Raw genomic sequence first — 19214 nt, forward strand, 5'->3', positions numbered from 1 at the left:
CTCAGCCTAACCCTCTGAGAATCTCAACCAGCAGGGCCCCACCGAAAGGTATTCCTGAGGTCATCTGCTCTCTCTTCCTGTCTCCCAGTGGGATTGTATCAAATCTGTCAGTTGAATGTAAGCTCCTTGAGGGCAGAAGATTGCTTTTCCTGTTTTGTCTCCGTATCCCTAGCATTTAACACAATGGCTAGTGATAGGTATTTGACAAATGTTTGTAAAATTGAACATGTTGTTGAATGTCCTGAGGAAGGAGATAGAAGATGATCAGATGGGGTTTAGATCCATCAACAGCAATCTGAGCTAGATAATCAATAAATCAATAGGTAATTATGAAGTGTTTATAGTGAACCAGGAACTCTGCTAGGCACTAGATCCAAAGGCAAAATTAAAATATCCCCTGCCTTCAAAGAACTTGCGTTCTATTGAAAGAGAGTTTATGAAGTTCTGGAAATGATGAGAGAGGAGGGGGAAAGGATAGAATTGCTATCTAAGAGTTCCTTAGGGGTAGGATTGATATGTATAGGATTATTTGTATGGAACCTGGAGTGGAGACAGGGGGCTGGACTGGATGATCTCTGAGTGCATATTTGTTCTCTTTTATATGTTTCTCACTAATAGAGTCACTAAGCATCCACTTAGGCATCAAATCTAAAAAGCAAAGAGCTGGCAAGACATCTTTGACCATACCAGGACTAAGTAAACCCGGGCATGAATGGCAGGACCCAGACTTCAATCAGTAGCTTTTCTAGACAAAGCATGGCAGAACCACAGATCTAGAGTTGGTAAGGACTTGATAGAATTTAGTTCAGTCCCTGGGAGAGTTGACTTGCCCAAGTGTGCCCAGGTGATAAGTGGTAGAACCAGCATTCAGACCAAGGAAGAGTTGATACCAAATGCACCACCTTTTCCACTTCACCACGAACTTCTTGGGGAGTTAGGAGGAAAGGAAGGAGGGGTATGAGGGCTAGGGAGCTGCTCTGTACCTTGAGAGAAAAGCAGAACCTACAGAGGCTATACAAGCAATGTGTAACCGAGTCAAGCTTGTGTTTTTACTCTGGGGACTATAAGGTGTGGAGCATGGGTGGAGGCTGCTTGGGGAACTTGCTCTCTTGTTGACAATGGCTCACCAGGCAGGGCGCCATCTTTGCTGGAGGGTGGAGCATACTTGTAGAGCTTCTGTAAAGCAGTCACCCTAGGGCAGACCCGGTATATATAACCCCAGAAGCTAAGCCCTTGGGGAGAATGTCTAGGGTTTGGATGACAGCTATCTCTTCTCCTTCCTGTATAGAACCTCCTGTATAGGTCCGTACTTTACTGTTATCTTGGGGAGTCTCACCCTAGGTAGTATAGTATATCGTAGGGCAGGGCTGGGTAGGGCTGTTCTCCGGAAACTGGGGCTAAAGTGCTGAGCCAGATGAGGGAGTGGGGAGTTAAACATTAGCTCTGATGGCCCCCCAGGGAGAGAGCTAGATTCCCTGCATGGCTCTGTTCAGGTCAGCCTAAGGGTCAACCTTGTTCCAGGTGGGTGACCAGGCTGCAGAGGCCGGGGGACCAGTTCATGGAGCAGCTTCCCCTCCCACCCCCAGCAGAGCACTTTTCCACAGAGGATTCCAAAGCACCCTTAATCATAAGACTCCCGTTGGGGAGGTGGGGATGGCAAGGAGTACTCTAAGACTCATAAAATTTTACAGCTGTAAGGGACATTAGAGAGCATCTGGTCCAACCCCCTTCATTTTACAAATGAGGAAATTGGTTCTCAGAGAATGTAAGTCATTTGACCAATGAATGACACACAGTGAATTAAATTAATAGCACAGCTGAAGTCTGGAGCCTTGTTCTCTTGAGTGCCAGCCCAGTGTTCTTTTTTACATCATTACAATGACTAACTGACGGCTTCTGACAGGGAAAGTGGGGTATAGGTTGGAGAGCTCACCTCTGTTCTCCCATCCAAGAGTACAGGTAGCCAGACCCCTAGCCCACCAACCCTAGTCCTTATACAGCATCTCTGCCTGGCATGAGTGATATGAATTAGTCTTCCTTACCAGCCAGTTCCAAACAGCATGGACCCTGTAGGTCCTTTCCCCCTGGCCTCACCTATGTTGGGTCAGACCTCTAGCACAGGGCCACCAAATAAGGTATCTATATGCATCTTTGTGCATATTTATATGCAGCTTATTAGATATTACATATACTATATTTTTATGTGGGTTGGCCACATCCATAAGATTTGGGGGAGAAAACTGATTTGAGGCCAGCTTGAGCTTGGGAGTATAGGTAACTATCAGTCCAACAGGGAAGAACTGTTTCTCCCATGAGCTGTCTTCTCTCTCTGACAAAGTCTTTCTATCCTTTGTTTTTGTAGCCAAGCCTGGCTGTTTGTATGATAGAGAATTTAAATGTGAATGATTATGCATTATATATTCACACCTGTTATGTTTTGTGACTACACACACATATAAAACACTATAATATATATACATACACATATACACGTACACTTATATGTATATATCTGCACACATATGAGTTGTTAAGTGTATCTGTAGACAAATTTAGAGATGTATATATGTCTCTCTGTGTATGTGTGTGTGAATTAGTTTGGTTTGGATATGACATCAGGTGGGATCTCCCTAGCTCTCCATTCTAGCTCATTTCCTGGCAGGCCTAGGAGAAAAGAGAACTGTCTCCTTTCCAGGGAAGGTGGGGGTAGGGAGTCCAGAACCCAGGATCTCATAGAGCAACAGAATCTCAGCTCAGCAAGATAGATACACAATAGAGATAAATTAATCAATCACTATAGACATCTAGATATAGACAGACAAATATAAACAGACAGAGAAACAAATAGCTAGCTAGCTAGATGATTGATTGATAGATAGAACTTTCATTGGGTACTTATTAAAGCAGTGGAAATTAAAACATAAGCAAGCAAGTCTCTACCTTCAAGGAGCTTACATTCTAATGAGGGGAAGCAACACAGAAATTGGTACTGGGAAAGGAGGGGTAGCAACATGATGTGACTATGGTTGACAAGTGCCATGGAGGTCACCATTCTGGGCAACATAAAGTGAAAGCTCATCTCCCTGAGCTCAGCACCCCAGAGACTATCTAAAGTTCTGGTGGGAGGAGATAGAATGGAGAAGTTGGGAGCAAGGCCTGAGTGGAGCAGCATGGAGGAGATATGGCCCCTAAAGCCTGACTCAGTACCTCCTTGTGGACAAATGTACTGTCTGTGACTCTTTAAAACATGGATCACAAAGGGAAGATGACCCCAGATTATCATGAAGATCTCAAAAGTCCCTGGATTTGGCTTGGAAATCCCCAGTTAAAAATGCCATTCCATTTGACCCTTTGTAGGAATTTCCCATCTGATCTCATACCCAGTAGAATGATCAGTGAAAGGGATGGGACCTCAGGGGTCCTCTTTTGCAGGAAGGAACTGAGTCCCAGCTGGGGTGCCCTTTGGCTTGGGCTCCAGGTGATGTGTGGCCTGGGAGCTCCTGCTGTGACAAGGTCTATAGGAAAATCAGGTAGCCCAAAGAAGAGCTAGGGCTAAAAAATTATTTAATTCCTTCAGATTCAGGCAGAGGTAGAGGGAGGAAGAGAGTGAATTAGGCCTGTCCCTGGCCCAGATTCCTCTCTTTTCAGTAATACAATGATAGCAACTTTGGGAAGGGGGGTGTGTGTCTCACTCTGTCTTTTCTGCATTCTCAGTTTCAATCATTCACAAGTATTTACTGAGTACCTGAGATATGCCTGGCCTTAGGATGATCCTTTGACAGATACAGAAATATGAGGTATAGTCTCTATTCTCAAGATGCTTATATGTCTCTCAGCCACAGGTACTAAAGACCTGGAAAATAAAGTTCTCACCTTGATGGTTTTTAGCACAGTCAAATGAATGGGTATGAATTTATCAATGGAAATGATGCTGAAGAAGATTCACTGTCATCTGCCTGGTTGCTGTCTGCTAAGGCCTTTCTGTCTGATTTACAGTCGAGTCTCCCAATCTCTATTTCTAAACCAGAGGTGAGGAACCTACAGCCTCAAGGCCACCTGGGGCCCTCTAGGTCCTCAGGTGCAGCCCTTTGACTGACCCCAAACTTCACTGAACAAACCCCCTTAATAAAAGGATTTGTTCTGTAAAACTTGGACTCAGTCAAAGGGCCACACTTGAGGACCTAGAGGGCCCCAGGTGGCCTTGAGGCTGCAGGTTCTCCCCCTCCCCCTAGGTTTTCCATTCCAAATGTTCGTACAGACTATTTGTGCCTGACCTGTGGTAGAGCCTTCCAAGCTCACATTGGTCTGATCAGCCGTAGTCAGATGCACTGTATGATGAACATGATATAGTGATATCATTTTGGTTTTCTTTGATCACGAAGGACAACAATCACAACCACCACCCAGCGTTTAGCATTTGGCTTTGAACAAAGTAAGCACTTAACAAATCAAACAATGAATAGTATTATTAATGAATTCTTCTTATTATTATTATATGTTATTATTATTAATGAATAAATTCATTTATTACACTCAAGTTAGACTCCTATAATCAGGATGGGATCATCTGCTGAGTAGGGATAAGGCACATTCCTAGCATATTTCCCTTGGACAGAGTAGTGAGAGGGTCCAGCCCCTGGCCCAGCACCCCAGGCCCTCCTTAAAGGACAAAAATAGTTCAGAATCTACTGAATAGTTCAGATTCTCCTGAAGGTCATATCCATGAAGGCACTTACACACCCTTCAGAGCTGTCTCACATTGCTTACTGCTCCCTCTACCCCACACTAATTCACTAAGTAAACCCAACTTTAGCATGGTAGTTAGCTAAAGCTTGACTCCGATTACCTTCACGAGTGATAGGTGAGAGGAACCCTGGTTCTGCCTTCTCCACTGTCTACTACCCTTCAAGGTAGCTCCAGGGTCACCCCTTTCAGCGGGACTTTCCTGCTTCTTCTATTTGTTTGTGTTGTTCCTATCCTTCCAAAATTATTATATAGATACTTATATTATTAAATTAGTCTATTAAAATTATTTATTTATATAGCATACAGTTGATATATAATATAGTTATATATTACATATTTACATGCTGTATACATAGTAAGTATATAGGAATTTTTGTCCTCTCCCCATGACAGAATGTAAGCCCCTTGAGGGTAGGGACTGTTTTATTTGTCTTTGTATCTCTAGAATCTAGCACAGGGTATGGAATGTAGTAGCTTATTGAATTTCTTCCCCGTGTGACTTTGGGCAAATCACTTAATCCAGGCCTCAGTTTCCTTTTCTGTAAAATAAGTGGATTGGATAAAATAATCATTAAGTTCCCTTCCAGTTCTGAATCTTCCACAAATTTTCTAGCCCAGGAAGGAGGAAAAGAATGCAGAGACCCCAGGGCATTTGGGCCAAAATGAACCTCCTTTTAGGTAATTAAGTAATCAACAAGTGTTTACTAATCATCTACTCTGTTTCTGGCACTGTCCCAGGTGCTAGTGATGTGAAGACAAAAATCAGAGTCGTTCACTTTAAGGAACTAAACAGGGGAGGCACCATCAGCAAGGGGGAGTTAGGAAAGACTTGAGGGAGGAGTCAGCATTTGAGGTTATCTTTGAATGAAGCTAGAGATCCTAAGAGATGGAGGTGGGGAAGGAAGAGCATTCCATGCATGGAACAGACAGCTTGTGCAAAGGAAGAGACAAGAAGGAATCTCATGTGTAAGAAACAGCAAGAAAGACAGTTTTGTTGGAACAGTGTGATTGAGGGAGAGTAGTAATGTGTAATCAACCTAGAAAATTGGTTTCCTATCAGCCTGCCCAGCCCTACTGCATGTTACTCTAAATAAATAAAATTTCTCTTTTATATATCTATTTTTTCAAACATATGTAGTGGTTCATATGATGAATAAAATACAGAAACTAATCTCACAATAGCTATTTCTCATCATGTACCATCTGAATCTATGGGTGCAGACAGAATAGTTGCTGTCATGATGGGAAGGGTTGCTATGAAGTTTTTTGCCATTGAAAAAAGACTTCATTCTTTTTAAAAAAAAAAAAAGCTGGGAATTGCTGACCTCATCCAACCCTCCCCTTTGACAAAAAAGGCAGTAGAAGCCCAGAGAAAGGAAGTGAGTCACTCCCAAAAGCACCAGGAAGATTTCTTTTTTTTTTCTTTTTCTCAATTACAAGTAAATTTTTTGACATGTTTTTTTCAATTGAGTTCCAAATTCTCTCTCTCCCTCTTTCCCCTTCCCCTCCTTGAGAAGGCAATCAATTTGATATAGATTATACCTGTGCAGTCATGGAAAACATATTTCCATATTAGCCATGTTCCAAAAGAAAACACAGACCCGCTCCAAAAATAACAAGAAAAATAAAGTTTTTTTTTAAAGTATGCTTCAATTTCTCTGGAGGTGGATAGTAGTTTTCATCATAAGTCCTTCAGAATTGTCTTGGATCGTTGTATTGCTAAGAATAGTTAAGTCACTCAGTTGATCACCGTACAATATTGCTATTGCTGTATACAATGTTCTCCTGGTTCTGCTCACTTCACTTTGCATCAGTTTGTATGCTTTAAAGGAAGATTTCTTGAAGGAATTGGGATTTTGAATACTCCCTGGAGAAGAAGGTGGTGGAGCAGACTGCATTTGTGCAGTGTTTATTTAGAAGTCAATCTGTATGCATGTCAGTGTCTTTGTCTTATACAAGAGTTTCTAGATGTAACCTGATGTGCAAAGGACCTAACCAATGGGTAATACTGTGTAGTCCCCAGTGGAATGTAAGCTTTTTGTGGGCAGAGATTATTTCACTTTTATATTTGTGTTTCTAGCTCTTAGCTGGGCTAGCCCCTAGCAGAGTGTCTGGCACATAGTAGATCCATAATTAATTCTTGTTGATCGATTGATTGGTGGTACCCCTACTTCCTGTTGACCTTCTTATCTTGGAACCCAATTCTATTTTTCACAGAATCACAGAACACTAAAACTAGAATGTATTATCTGTTCCAACTCCTCTTTCCACAGATAAGGAAACTGAGGCCCAGAGAGGGAAAGCAATGTCTCACTGATCCAGGGCTGCCTCTAAATTAGCTACTTCTGTCCTTGATGAGAGGGCAGGAAGTTCTCAGTTCTTTCTGGATCTGAGTCTTTGGAGGAAGATAAGACTTCCCTGGTTCTCAGCCTCCAGGCCCTCCCTCACCCTACATTGAGGCTGCTCAGGAGCAGAAAGTAGCTGACACCTCACCAGGCCCGGATACTATCACAAGCATGTAGAAGCCAAATAGAACCTGTATAAAGGTGGCCAGATAGCTCAGAAAGAAAGCTGAATTTGGAGCCAGAAGCCCTGAGTACAAGTGTTTACTCTGCTATTTGTTTTTGGCCTTGGGAAAGTCACTCCCTATTATCTGGGCCTCAGTCTCCTCATTTATAAAATGAAGAGGTTGGAATAAGATAATCTCTTAAGATTTCTTTTAGCTCTAACGTTCATTCTGTGATCCTATTCTTACTCCGAGACCCCAGCCTCAAGTGCCTGTTTTAATTATCTGGTCCAGTTACCTCTTCCTTTGGGGAGAAAGGTGTTTGCCCCGTCATACCCTTCCACCGACTCCTATTTTCCACGATTTTAGGGGACCCTATGCTCTCTACCTGGGGTGTGACTTGTATGCGTTGTACTTTGGTAAGCCAACGTTGCAGCTAGATGGTGGCAATGGGAGTCGTTTGCATGCTCCGCTCAATGAAAGGGTTCGAAAGCCAAGGAGTAGGGTGTGTCGGGGGAGGGGGGTGCTGCTGCGTGCTTTAGACATGACATTACGGTACCCACTCTACCTTTTCCGCTTCGCTTCCTGCTCTTGGGTTTCTCTGGGATAAGTCGGTTTACCGGCAGCCGAGCTGAGCGGGTGAGATCAGCTTGACCCCGATCCTCAGGTGACTCGTCCCCCAGTCCGGCTCCTCTGGCACCCCCACCCCCCCAGTAACCCGCGCCACCTGCAGGGGGAGGCAGCTCTGAACCCCAGCTGGTTGGACTGGTTCTGAGCAGGAAGTCGCCCTCCCTCGCCCGGGGCAGCCAACCAGTCCCAGCTCGGTCCCCTGCGTCTATCTGCACCGTTCCGGGCTGGGAATCTCCCAACACTAGAGCCAAGGGCCCAGGACAGCTCCCCCTGTCCGAAGGAGCCCAGCGCTACTCTGCGTAGGGGAGTCCACTCCCCAGGAGGTGTGACCTGGAGGCTGGAGTCCTTAATGCCAGCGAGAGGGGGTGTCTAAGCGCGCGGGGGGTGAGATAAGGGACCATGTGATTCACCTGGGCACTGGGCTGGTGCAAGGAGGAGGGACCCAAGGGCAGGTGAGGCGAGGCATAGAGTGGATACCTGTAGGAGGTGGTTGGAGCCAAATAGAAGGAGGAAGAGGAGGAGGAGGAGGGTGCTGTGGCGGGACGAAGCTCCCCGGCTGTCCAGGGACAATGTCTGTTAAGAGGAAGAACTGGTCAGCACTGTCAAGGTGAGTGGAACTGGGGAGAGGGAGAGATCTAAGGGGGACTGGGGCAGGGAATCTTGCCTTCCTGAAAGGCAAAAGTTTCAAAGGCGTAGAAGAGGCCCCCAGCACTTTATATCTTCTTATTTACTGCTTTCTCTTGACCAGAATTCAGGATGGGGAATTAGGATTTGGACAAAAGATTCCCTCTTACACTTTAGTGGATCCAGCAGACTGGATCAGGTGTCTCTTCTCCCTGGGGCTCTGTGTTGTCCTGCCTGGGCAATCAGTAGAAAAATCCTAGCATGTCAGTGCTGGAAAGATCTTAAAAGATCTAATGCAATTTCATTGGATTTTATAGAGGTGAAATGTAAAGCAATTTGCCCTAAGACACATAGCACTGTAATACATCCCTATAGCTTCCTTCTCCCAGGCTTTTCAGACTCACATCTGGAAAGCAGAACTGGGATTCCCCTAAACTTTAGGTCCTCCCGATACTTGTGTGGTACCCACTGTGGGTTTTCTTCAAGTAGCCTGTCTCCTCTCCCGTTATGGTTATGGTCCTAGGGGCTGGGGGCTGCAGGAGGCTAAGCCAACCTCCCCATCCTCCTGCCTAGTGGTCTGAATGTTTCCTAATAAGGATGCAAGCAAGGGGGATGTCTGTGAAGGGAGGTTGGAGGGCCATGTCCCTGATACTTAAGACTTCATAGCCTTGGATTGCTTCAGGGTAATCCTTCATTACAGGGAGTGGAACCCCATTCATTTTCACATTTCCTGGGCAAAGTACAGTGATGCTATGAAAATTAAAAATCCAGGAGCTAGATAAGGGCCACTGTTTAGAACACATGATGGCCAAAAGGAAAGACCCACCGTGTGTGTGTGTGTGTGTGTGTGTGTGTGTGTGTGTGTGTGTGTGTATTAGGAGATAGATGTTTTGTCCCTCAACCTCTCCTGAAGAGACAGTAGCTTTGGCACATAATTGGAAGCTTATCCATGCTCCAGGTTAGGCTTCAGTCTAACTGGGGAAAGGGCAAGAGGACTCAGAACCTTGACCATTTGATTATGAAAGTCATGCCAGGGTCAGAGTGAGCTCAGATGAATTTCCAACCAGAAAGAGCATGGACAATGGATTCCCTAACCTTCTTTAGGTCTATACCCCACCCTGTTGCTGAGGTGTATACAGTATCTTCAGTTCAGTCATATCACTAATCTACATGTTCTTTCCCACTTAAGGCTGGGAAACCTAAGACCTACATATCATAAATGACTTGCCCAAGGTCAGTGATATAGGATCAGAGGTGGAACTGGGGTACTCCAGATCCTGAGACTACAGCCAGAGATAGACTGATGGAAGTTGATGTGTATGTTGGGAGTGTGGGGGGCAGTGTAGGTCCGGGTCAGTCAATGAAGATGACAGGATGGTTCTATCTGGTTCCCAGCTCCCTTTTCCAGTCAAGTTTGACTTTTTCATTTCTTCCAGAAATTTATCATCACATCCTTCTTTTTCTCTCCATCCCCATACCAGAAGGTCTCAGGGAAGGAGTGGTTGAGCCCAGAAAGGGTCAAGACCTTCCCCCAAAATAACATAGATAATACTAGATTCAGGGCCCTAATTCAAAGGTGACCAAATATCTCAGGGGGCTGGAGGTCGATTCCAACCCCTAACCCTCATTAACCTTATCAGACAGAAATTCCCAAAGTCTAATGCAGAAGGTGCTGCCTGATGGGCTTCAGAAAGTAGGAGAGCAGGAGTTCCCAGCCTAATCCTGGCAGTGAGCCCAAAAGGAGGGAAGCCAGCTCTCTGGAGAAGGGGCCCTGCCTGCTAGGCTGGTGGAGATGCCCCAGGAGAGGGCTGTGCTCAGGGTGTGGCCAGTGGAACTATGGCCTTGGACTCTGCATGTATGTCAGCATATGGCCCTCTGTGTACCTGCCTCTATATGTTTATATGTGTGAAAGGAGTAACCCAATGTACATACATATAGAAAAGGAATGCTAGAAGGTTGAAGTCAGAAAGGGTCCCTGGAGATCGTTTAGTGCAAACTCTTCATTCTCCAAATGAGAAGCCTGAGGCATAGAGAATTTAAATGATTTTGATTTATATAACATTTTAAGTTTTTTAAAAACCATTTTCTACTCAACAAAACTCAAAGGTAGGCAGTGTATATATTACTCCCATTTTATAGTTGAGGAAATTGATGATCTGGAAGGTAAAATGACTTTAATTTTTAGTATTTGAAGCTGGAAGTGGCCTTAAAAGTTATTTAGTATAACTTTTATGGATGAGGAAACTGAGGCCCAGAGAAGTTACGTCACTTGCCCCAAGGTCATAGTTAGTAGCAGAACCATGACAAGAATCCGGGTACCTGGACTTTGAGTCCAATATTTTCCCATTACCACATAGACCATGCATATGTACTTATGGAGACTTTTAAAGGTTGGGAGTGAGACTCAGGTTTGTTCTCAGACTGCCATTTGTTTCAATGAAAGTTCCATGCCCCAGAATGTGCCTAATACTCAGGAATCCCTTCCTTATAACAGGCTTAGCAGTCCCTATGCTTGACTCTGCCTTGTCCTGCCCTAAGGAATTAGGTCCCCTCCTGGAGCCAGCCCCCTCTGGGCAGTGGCAGTTGCTGGTGGAGCATTGTCACCCTGATGAGACACTTAGAGCAGAGAGAAGCTTCTTGTATTAAAAAACAAACAGTGGGAAGCATCTGTGAGTCACCCATCACCGTAACCTGAGCCTCTTGTTCTCCAGGGCCCCCAGCTCTTTGCTGGGTGGGGCTGGGCTGAGGGTGGGGCAGGTGTAGCCACAGCCCAAGCCTATTTGGGAAGAAGACAAGGAGGAAGCCACCCTGGAGCTGGGCAAAAGTCTTAGCTGCATCTTCAGATATTAATTGCTAACAGGATCATGGGTTTAAAGATAGAGGGGACCTTAATAAATGCTTTTTAAGTTGAATTAGAGAGATCGACCCCTCTTTTTACAGATGAGGAAACTGATGCCCATAAATATTAAATGACTTATCAAAGCTTGCATAGGTAGTAAGTAGACAAGCCAGGATTTAAACCCAGCCCAATAGTCTTATCACTATCTTATGCCAGCTCCTGGGGAGCCTAAGCAGGACCCTGTGGGAATGGTCTCAGAAGATAGAGTCCTTGGAACTGGATGGAGCAGGAAGGGACTGGGAGGGGGTGGAGAGCATCCAGTGTTCTTGGAAAAGTGGCTCCTAGGAGGATAGCCCAGCCTCATGTTCCATCAAGGCCTGGCTGTGGATGGAGAGGACATGTTTTCCCTGTTCCTGCTTGCTGCTCTGGCTACTGCCCTATTGCTCTGTTTCTGCTCCTCCTTCCTTTCTCACCTTGGCAGGAGAAGCCAAGGCTGGGCCGTGGGGGGTAATAAAGAGAATGGAGAGAGGCTGGCACGAGCAGTCCAGGACCTGAGTTAATCATTTGCCTGAATATTGTGATGGGAGCTCAAGTCTTGCCATGATTTATTTCCCAGACTGAGCCCTGCCTGGCCCTCTTAATTTGCCAGCCAGCTGTATCTGGTCTCCTGCTTCTTCACCCTCATTAGAGATAGACAGCATGTTATAGCCTTAAGTGACCTTATATAATAATAATGATAACAAACAATGACAATAGCATTTATGTAGTGCTTTAAGATTTGCAAGGCACCTGACAAACATTATCTCATTTGATCCTTAAAACAAACCTGGGCCGTGGGTGCTATTATTATTCCCATTTTACAGTGAGGAAACTGAGGCAGTTGGAGGCTAAGTGATTTGCTCAAAGTCCCAGATCTAGTAAATATCAGAGATGGGACTTGAACTTATGTCTTAGGGTGTCTCCGGGCCCAGGACTCTATCCACTAAGCCAGATGCATAAAACTTAGAGATCATCTGGCCCCATATCTCCACTTGATGGAACTGAGGCATAGAGTTTTAGCCATTTTCTCTTTTTCAGAGACCTATAGCTATTCACATCCTTGGAATCATACTTTTCCTTGGGGTTGGCATCTTGCTAGGAAGGAGAGAGAAGAAGAAGGGAACCAGTAATTTCAGAGCTGGACATAAGAGGGATGAACAGATAAATAAAAACAACAAAGACAACAGCACTTACGTGTTAAGTACTTACCATGTGCTGGAAATATGAATAGAAGATCAAAGACCATTCCTACCCTCAAGGTGCTCATAATTTTAAACTAATTAATTAATTAATTTTAATAGTATTTTATTTTTCCAATTATTTGTAAAGACAATTTTTAGCATTCATTTTTATAAAATTTTGAGTTCCAAATTTTTCTCCCACCCTCCTCTCCCTCCCTCAGTTTCCAGCTTTTTACCACCACAAAAAGAGCTGCTATAAATATTTTTGTACATGTAGGTTCTTCTCCCTCCCCCCCTTTTTTTGTCAAGGCACTCATATTCTTATAGAGTAGAACAGTATTGGGCAATGAAAGCAAAGGCTAGGAACACGGGGATTGGAGTTGCAGATGTCCTGGGCCTGGATGACTAGGAGTATCCTGGCAGAGTGATTCATTTTTAGGCTCTGATCAACAAGAAGCTAATACCATATAAGGCTCCAGGGGAGGCTGGATAAATAAGTTACTTCAATGAGGGAGGAGAGCTTGTGGGAAGTGTGGCTTTTCAGGGCCTAGGAGCCTTGAAGATTCTAATCCAACTCAGTCTTGGGAAAGGTGACTTCCTGGACAGTGGTATGGTTTTCCATTGATGTAGCTAGCTCTATTCTAGAGGGGAAGTCTTTTCTCAGAATCTGAGTTGAAAGGCACCTTAGAGGCCATCTAGACCTAGTGAAATTCAACTAGAAATCCCCTCCAGTGATGAGAAACCTATTACTGCCTACCACCACTTTTGGATGCTTTCAATTTTTAGGAAGAGATTTTAGGCTGAGAGGGAGTTACTATCTGGGTATACCTTGCCTTAGGCAAGCAATGGTGGGGAGGTGTCTATAGTTATAAAGAATGTACAGATAGAATGTAAATTTCTGGAGAGCAAGGACTATTTAATTTTTGTCTTTGTACTTCCATCGCCTGGCAAACTTAATCCATGTTTGCTGCAGAAAAGCATAGCATTCTTATCACAGTATGTAAGAACCTGATGATGATGACAATGATGATAGGGGTGATGATGATGATGGCAGCAGCAGGGTGGCACAGTTGGTCAGAGAGCTGGACCTGGAGTCAGGAAGATGAGTTTCAAATCCTGCCTCAGATACTTAGCTTTGGAACCTGGGAAAGTCACTTAACCTTTCTCGGCCTCAGTTTCCTCATCTGTATTATTAATAGCTAGCCTTTATATAGTTGTTTAAGCTATTATTATTATTATTATTAATAGCTAGCACTTAATTTAAAGTTTGCAAAGTGATTTAAAACATTACCTCATTTTTTCTAGGTGCTATCACTATCCTCATTTTTGTAGATGAGGAAACTCAGGCTGTGAGACGTTAAGTGACTGAGACGGGATTTGAACTCAGCTTCCTGACTCCAGGTCTAGCTCTCTGATCCCCAGAGTCATGCAGCTGCTTCTAAGGAAGGGTCTTTAGTGGTCCCCTAGTCCAACTCTCTTCTTCCAGATAGAGAAAGGGAATGTGACTGCCTGCTCGAAGTGAGTTAGGGATAGTCCCCTATTAGAACTCTATTACTAGGATGGTGTGCATCTCTCTCTCTTTTTCTCTGTCTCTGTCTGTCTATCTCTGTTTCTCTGCCTGTCTCTGTCTCTCTCTTTCTCTCCCCTCCCCACCCCAAGCTGAAGCCTGAATTTAAAAATTCCATACCTTACAAAAGACACACCTTCAGGGTTCTTTTATTTATGTTTTTTGCAGTATTACAGTTTTTAATTTTTGTTCTTCTAATTTGAAAATGACCAATAAATGTAAGTTCTTCTATATACAAAGGGCTGTATAAGAAACTATCTCTATTATGTAGAGCTTGTTTTTAAATATATAATAAATTCAACATTATTTCAAAGCTGTCCTGCTTGTCTTTCTCTTCTATGAATAAAAAACCCCCAGAACTTCAATGACTCTTTCTTCTTCTTTTTTTTTTGTATCACTATCTCTAACTTGTTTCTCTCACCAATTCCAACCTAGAATTTTATTTGTAAAAAGCCCTCCCTTGTACCAAATAAGCAGAGTCAAACAAAATAAATCCACACACCGACCTCGACTGACAATGTTGGTCTCATACTGCAGCTGGAGTACGCTTCTGCCAGGAGGTGGGATGCAGGCTTTGTCACTGGCCCACTAGAGTAAATCACAAGCTTCTCAAATGCACTTTGTAAGTTATTCAGCTTAAAGAGGTGTGGTTTATTCTCAGATTTTTCAGGAACATGGCTAGTGAAATGTGGGTGTCTTAACTAAGGAGAGTGGAGATGAGAGAAATGGGATAGAGCATGGGTTGAGGTAAGGCATAGAATAGGTGATAAATACTTTCACAAGGATGGTGAACCTTCGGCCTTGAGGCCACACGTGGCCCTTTAGGTCCTCAAATTCGGCTCTGTGACTGAATCCAAACTTCACAGAACAAATCCCTCCAGACTGAAGGTTCCTCAGAAAGGAAAGAAAGTCTTCCTCGCCTCTTCCAAGTCAGGGGCTTAGGACACATTGGGGTGAGGTTGTTGGGAGAGCTAAGGTCAGTGGCTCAGGGAAAAGCTCTCCATTACCTCTGCAAGCCTTACTCTGGTGTGTATATGCCGTGAAAAGTCCTGTCCCTTTACCTTTGCCCGAAAGAGAGTAAAGAGTACTCTCTTTACTCCCATGCTCCCATCTCTGCTTCTTAAAGTCCAATCCCTCATTCAGGCCCTCCTTCCATGCCATGGCCCCCAAACCTCCCTTGAGCCTGCTCAGCCCTCAGTGACCTCTTGCTCCTCTGGACTCCAGCAGTCTTTCTTGGCAGTGAGCACAGCACAAGATAATGTTATTTGTGCTTGGCTTTCTCCTCTTCCTCTACATCAGAGGCTGCATGAGAGTGGAAAAGCACTGGCCTTCACCCACTACAAATTCATGGCATATGATCTTAGCTGGGACCTTGAAGGTACTGGCCAGGCCTTCTACTATTCCCTTATCAGTTCCTTAGCTCATGGCCCACAGGGCTCTTCCAAACCTTTTCTTCTCACTTCTTACTGCTCCCCCTCCCTACTGCGCAGCCACCTGTGACCTGACCTTTTATTTCATTGAGACTGAGGCCAGAAAGAAACAAAAGGAAAGAAAGAGAAAGAAAAAGAAAAAGAAAGAACAAAGTGGGTAGGGAAGGGTGGGAGGGAATTGAGAGAGGGAAGAGAGAAAGAAAGAGAAACAAAGAAAAGAAAGAAAAGAGGGAAGGGAGAGAAAATAAAAATGAGAAGAGAAAAAATAAAAAGAAGGAAGGAAGAAAGCATTTTTAAAATACATAGAAAAAAAATCAAAGTGGCACAAGCAATGTAATTTCGTTATTATTGTGTTAAATTTAATGTGCATTAAAAAAACCGATGTAACTGTAGTTACAATAATTATAATAGCTAGCATTTATATAGAACTTTGAGGTTTGCAAAACTCTTTACATACATAATCTTATTTTATCCTTACAATAACCCTAGGAAGTAGATGCTATTATTATTATCCCCATTTTACAGATAAGAAAATTGAGACAAAAAGAGGTTATTGTGACTTTTTTTTTAGTTCTTTGCATACTGAAATGTTCATATGTGTTGAAGATTGTTGAGTATATAATAAAAAAATAAAACTAAAAAAAAGTTTTATGCCATCTGCCTATAAGTTTGCTAGTCTCTGATCCTTCATTCCTTAAATGTTCTTGGGATTACTATGTCCTCCCCTCTTTCAGTCAAATCACAAAGGTACAACTATCACTACTTTTTATTCAAGTTAATTCCTGTGCCTGTTTCCTTGATTCCATTCCCTCCTGGTGCCTCTAGGACCTTGTTCCTATCATCTTGCCCTTTCCCTCCATGTATTTTAAAGTCTTCCTTGCACTGATTCCTTCCTATCTGTCTTCAAACATGTTCAGGTCTTCCTAGCCCTTTAAAAAAAAAAAGGCCTTCACTTTAGGCCTTCTAGCTATTGTTCTGTTTCTATCTCCTTCTTCCCTACACTTCTTGAAAAAGTTTTCTTTTGTTGTTTTTATCTCACTACCTACTGCCACCTAGCAATACGGTTACTGCTCTCTACCAAAACTGCTCTCTTTTAATCACCAATTACTTTCTAATTGCCGATTCCAATGGCCTCTCCCCCCACCCTGGGTCCACACCCTCCTTAACTTTCTCCAACTTTTAACACTGTTGGCCATCCCTGCTGGGTAATCACTGCTCTCAGTTTAAAAAACATCATATTGTTCTACTTCTCCGAGCTATGTCTTTGTCCCTCTTCAATTCTCCATTCCTACTTTCTTCCTTGGGTAATGTCATTCATTCCCAGAATTTCAACTACCAACCCCAATACAGATGACTTCCAAATCTAAATGACCAGTCCTGACCTCTTTTTCTGAACTCCAGATCCATGTCCTGAACTGGCTACAAGACATCTCTACTAGAATGTCTCATCAGCTCCTCAAACTCAACATATCCCCAAATGAGCTTATTATTTCTCCCTCAAAGCTGCTCCTCCTTTGAAATCCCAATTCCAACCTATGCTTTCATTCACATGAGTATACTTCATCTACTGTCCCATGTTTATAAACTTTAGATTGTCTTAAATCAGGATATTGGACTTGGAAGGACCTTCAGATGTGACCTAGGCCAATGTGCAGAGGAATCCTTCCTACCCTATTCCCAATAAGTAGTCATTAAGTCAATTCCAGAGTACCTTATGAAAGGGATGGTTTGTGAACATTTAAAAGGGGGAACTATTAGTATTAAGACCCTAACTGTCTTTACCAAGGACTGGTCATGTTAGAATAACCTTATTTCCTTTTTTTTTTTTTTGGACAGGAATTAGGTTGATAATTGGGGAAATGCTTATAGATATGAAATACTTATATTTCAGCAAAACTTTTGGCTTAGCCTTTAATGCTATCATTGTGGATAGCATGAAGAGATGTGGGACCCACTTTGTCAAAGCAGCAGCCTATTTTGATTTTGGGCAACTCTGATTCTTAGAAAGGTTTTTCTTAAATAGAAATAAAAATCTGACTCTGGAATTCTGGCCCTTGTTCCCAGTTCTGCCCTCTGGAGACAAGTAGAAAAAGTCAATCCTGCTTCCATCATTTGACAGACCTATAAATCACCATGGTAGTTATGGAGTATAGTGGCTAGAATGTGGGACTTGAAGTCAGGAAGAACTAGGTTCAAATCTTGCCTTAGACACTTCATAGCTGTGTGACCCTGGGCTAGCACATTTATATAGCAGTTGAAAGTTTGCAAACCACTTTACAAATATTTTCTCATTTTGTCCTCACAACAGCTCTGAGAAGTGGGTACTATTATTATTCCCATTTTATAGATAAAGAAACTGAGGGAGATGGAAGTTAGGAGACTTGCCCAGAGTCACACATCTGGTAAGTATCTGAGGAAAGTTTTAAATTCAGATCTTCTGGACTCTAGGTCAAGTGCTCTATTCACTTCTCTACTTAACTGTCAACAAATGCTATCAATCGTTATCAAGCCCCATTCCCCACCTCACCCCAAAATCTTGGATTTTCTAGGCTAACACTCCCTATTCCTTCAGTTAATCATCATATGGCATAATCTCCTGTTAGTGTCCTTGTCACCTTCTTCTGGATATACTCAGGTTTTCAGTGTCTTCTCCTTTTCCTCTCCTCTCACACGCAGCCTCACATACCAAGTCTCGTGAATTCTATCTTAGAAATATTTCTTAATATCTGCCCCCTCCTCTCTAGCCTCTCTCCTCCAGTTCAATCCATTAATATTACCCGTCTGGATAAATGCAATATCTTTCTCCCCATCCCCCCATACATTTTGATCCCTCTTCCCAATCCATTTTTCCTGCTAATGCCAGAATAATCTTTCTTGTGAAAAAATCTGGTCGTGTTGCTTTTCTGCTCAAAAATGTTATAAGTAGCTTTCAGTTGATTCCCAAATAAAGTTCAGACTATTTTGCCTGACTTTCAAAGCCCTTCATGACCTACCCCTACCCTCTCTTTCTAACGTTATCCCATGTAATTAAATTCGCATCCTATTCTAGCCAAACTGGACAACTCTGTCCCCATGAAATTACATATTTCATTCATACACCTTCATGCCTTTACTCAGGCTTTTTCCAATGGCTAGGAAGACCTCCCTTACCTCTATGCCAGTTGAACTCCTATATCTTCTTTAAAGCCCAAATCAAAGGCCACCTTATTCAGGAAAACTCTTTATCTCTCTGTTTGGTAATGACCTCCCCACCCCCATAGCTCTTTTTTTTTTTTGTCACTCTATGGTGCAATTAATGGGTATTATTGTGTGTAGCTATAGAACCTTGGAAAAGTTACTAAACCTCTCTAAATCTCACTGTCTTATTTGTAAAAATGGTGGTTCATTCATTCAATAAGTGTTTATTAATCATGTACTATTGCTCAGGCTCTGTCTTGAGCATTGGGAATACAAAGATAAAAAGAAAATGGTCCCTGTCCTCAGGAGCTTAGGTACTATATTGCATTGTAGTACCTACCTTTCAGGATTGTCATATGAAATGAAATAATACAGGTAAAATGCTTTGTAAACCTTCAGGTGCTGTACAAATGTCACATATCCTACCTCTCTCTCCTTTTTCCTTTTCTTCCTCACCCCTTCCCCTCCTCTTCTT

General features: G+C 43.1%; 1 protein-coding gene across 1 annotated transcript in view; it reads left to right on the forward strand.

The window, feature by feature from the left end:
• The first annotated feature begins 7860 nt into the window (after positions 1-7860).
• LAD1 (ladinin 1) overlaps positions 7861-19214 on the forward strand; it is a 32135-nt gene continuing 20781 nt past the window's right edge. The window contains 1 exon segment of the mRNA XM_021002952.2: positions 7861-8489. Coding sequence (XP_020858611.2) covers positions 8452-8489 — 38 coding nt within the window. The 5' untranslated portion in view covers positions 7861-8451.

The sequence above is a fragment of the Phascolarctos cinereus genome, unplaced genomic scaffold (assembly GCF_003287225.1).
Source record: "Phascolarctos cinereus isolate Bilbo 61053 unplaced genomic scaffold, phaCin_HiC Scaffold_5;HRSCAF=322, whole genome shotgun sequence".
In the NCBI taxonomy this organism is placed as follows: Eukaryota; Metazoa; Chordata; class Mammalia; order Diprotodontia; family Phascolarctidae; genus Phascolarctos; species Phascolarctos cinereus.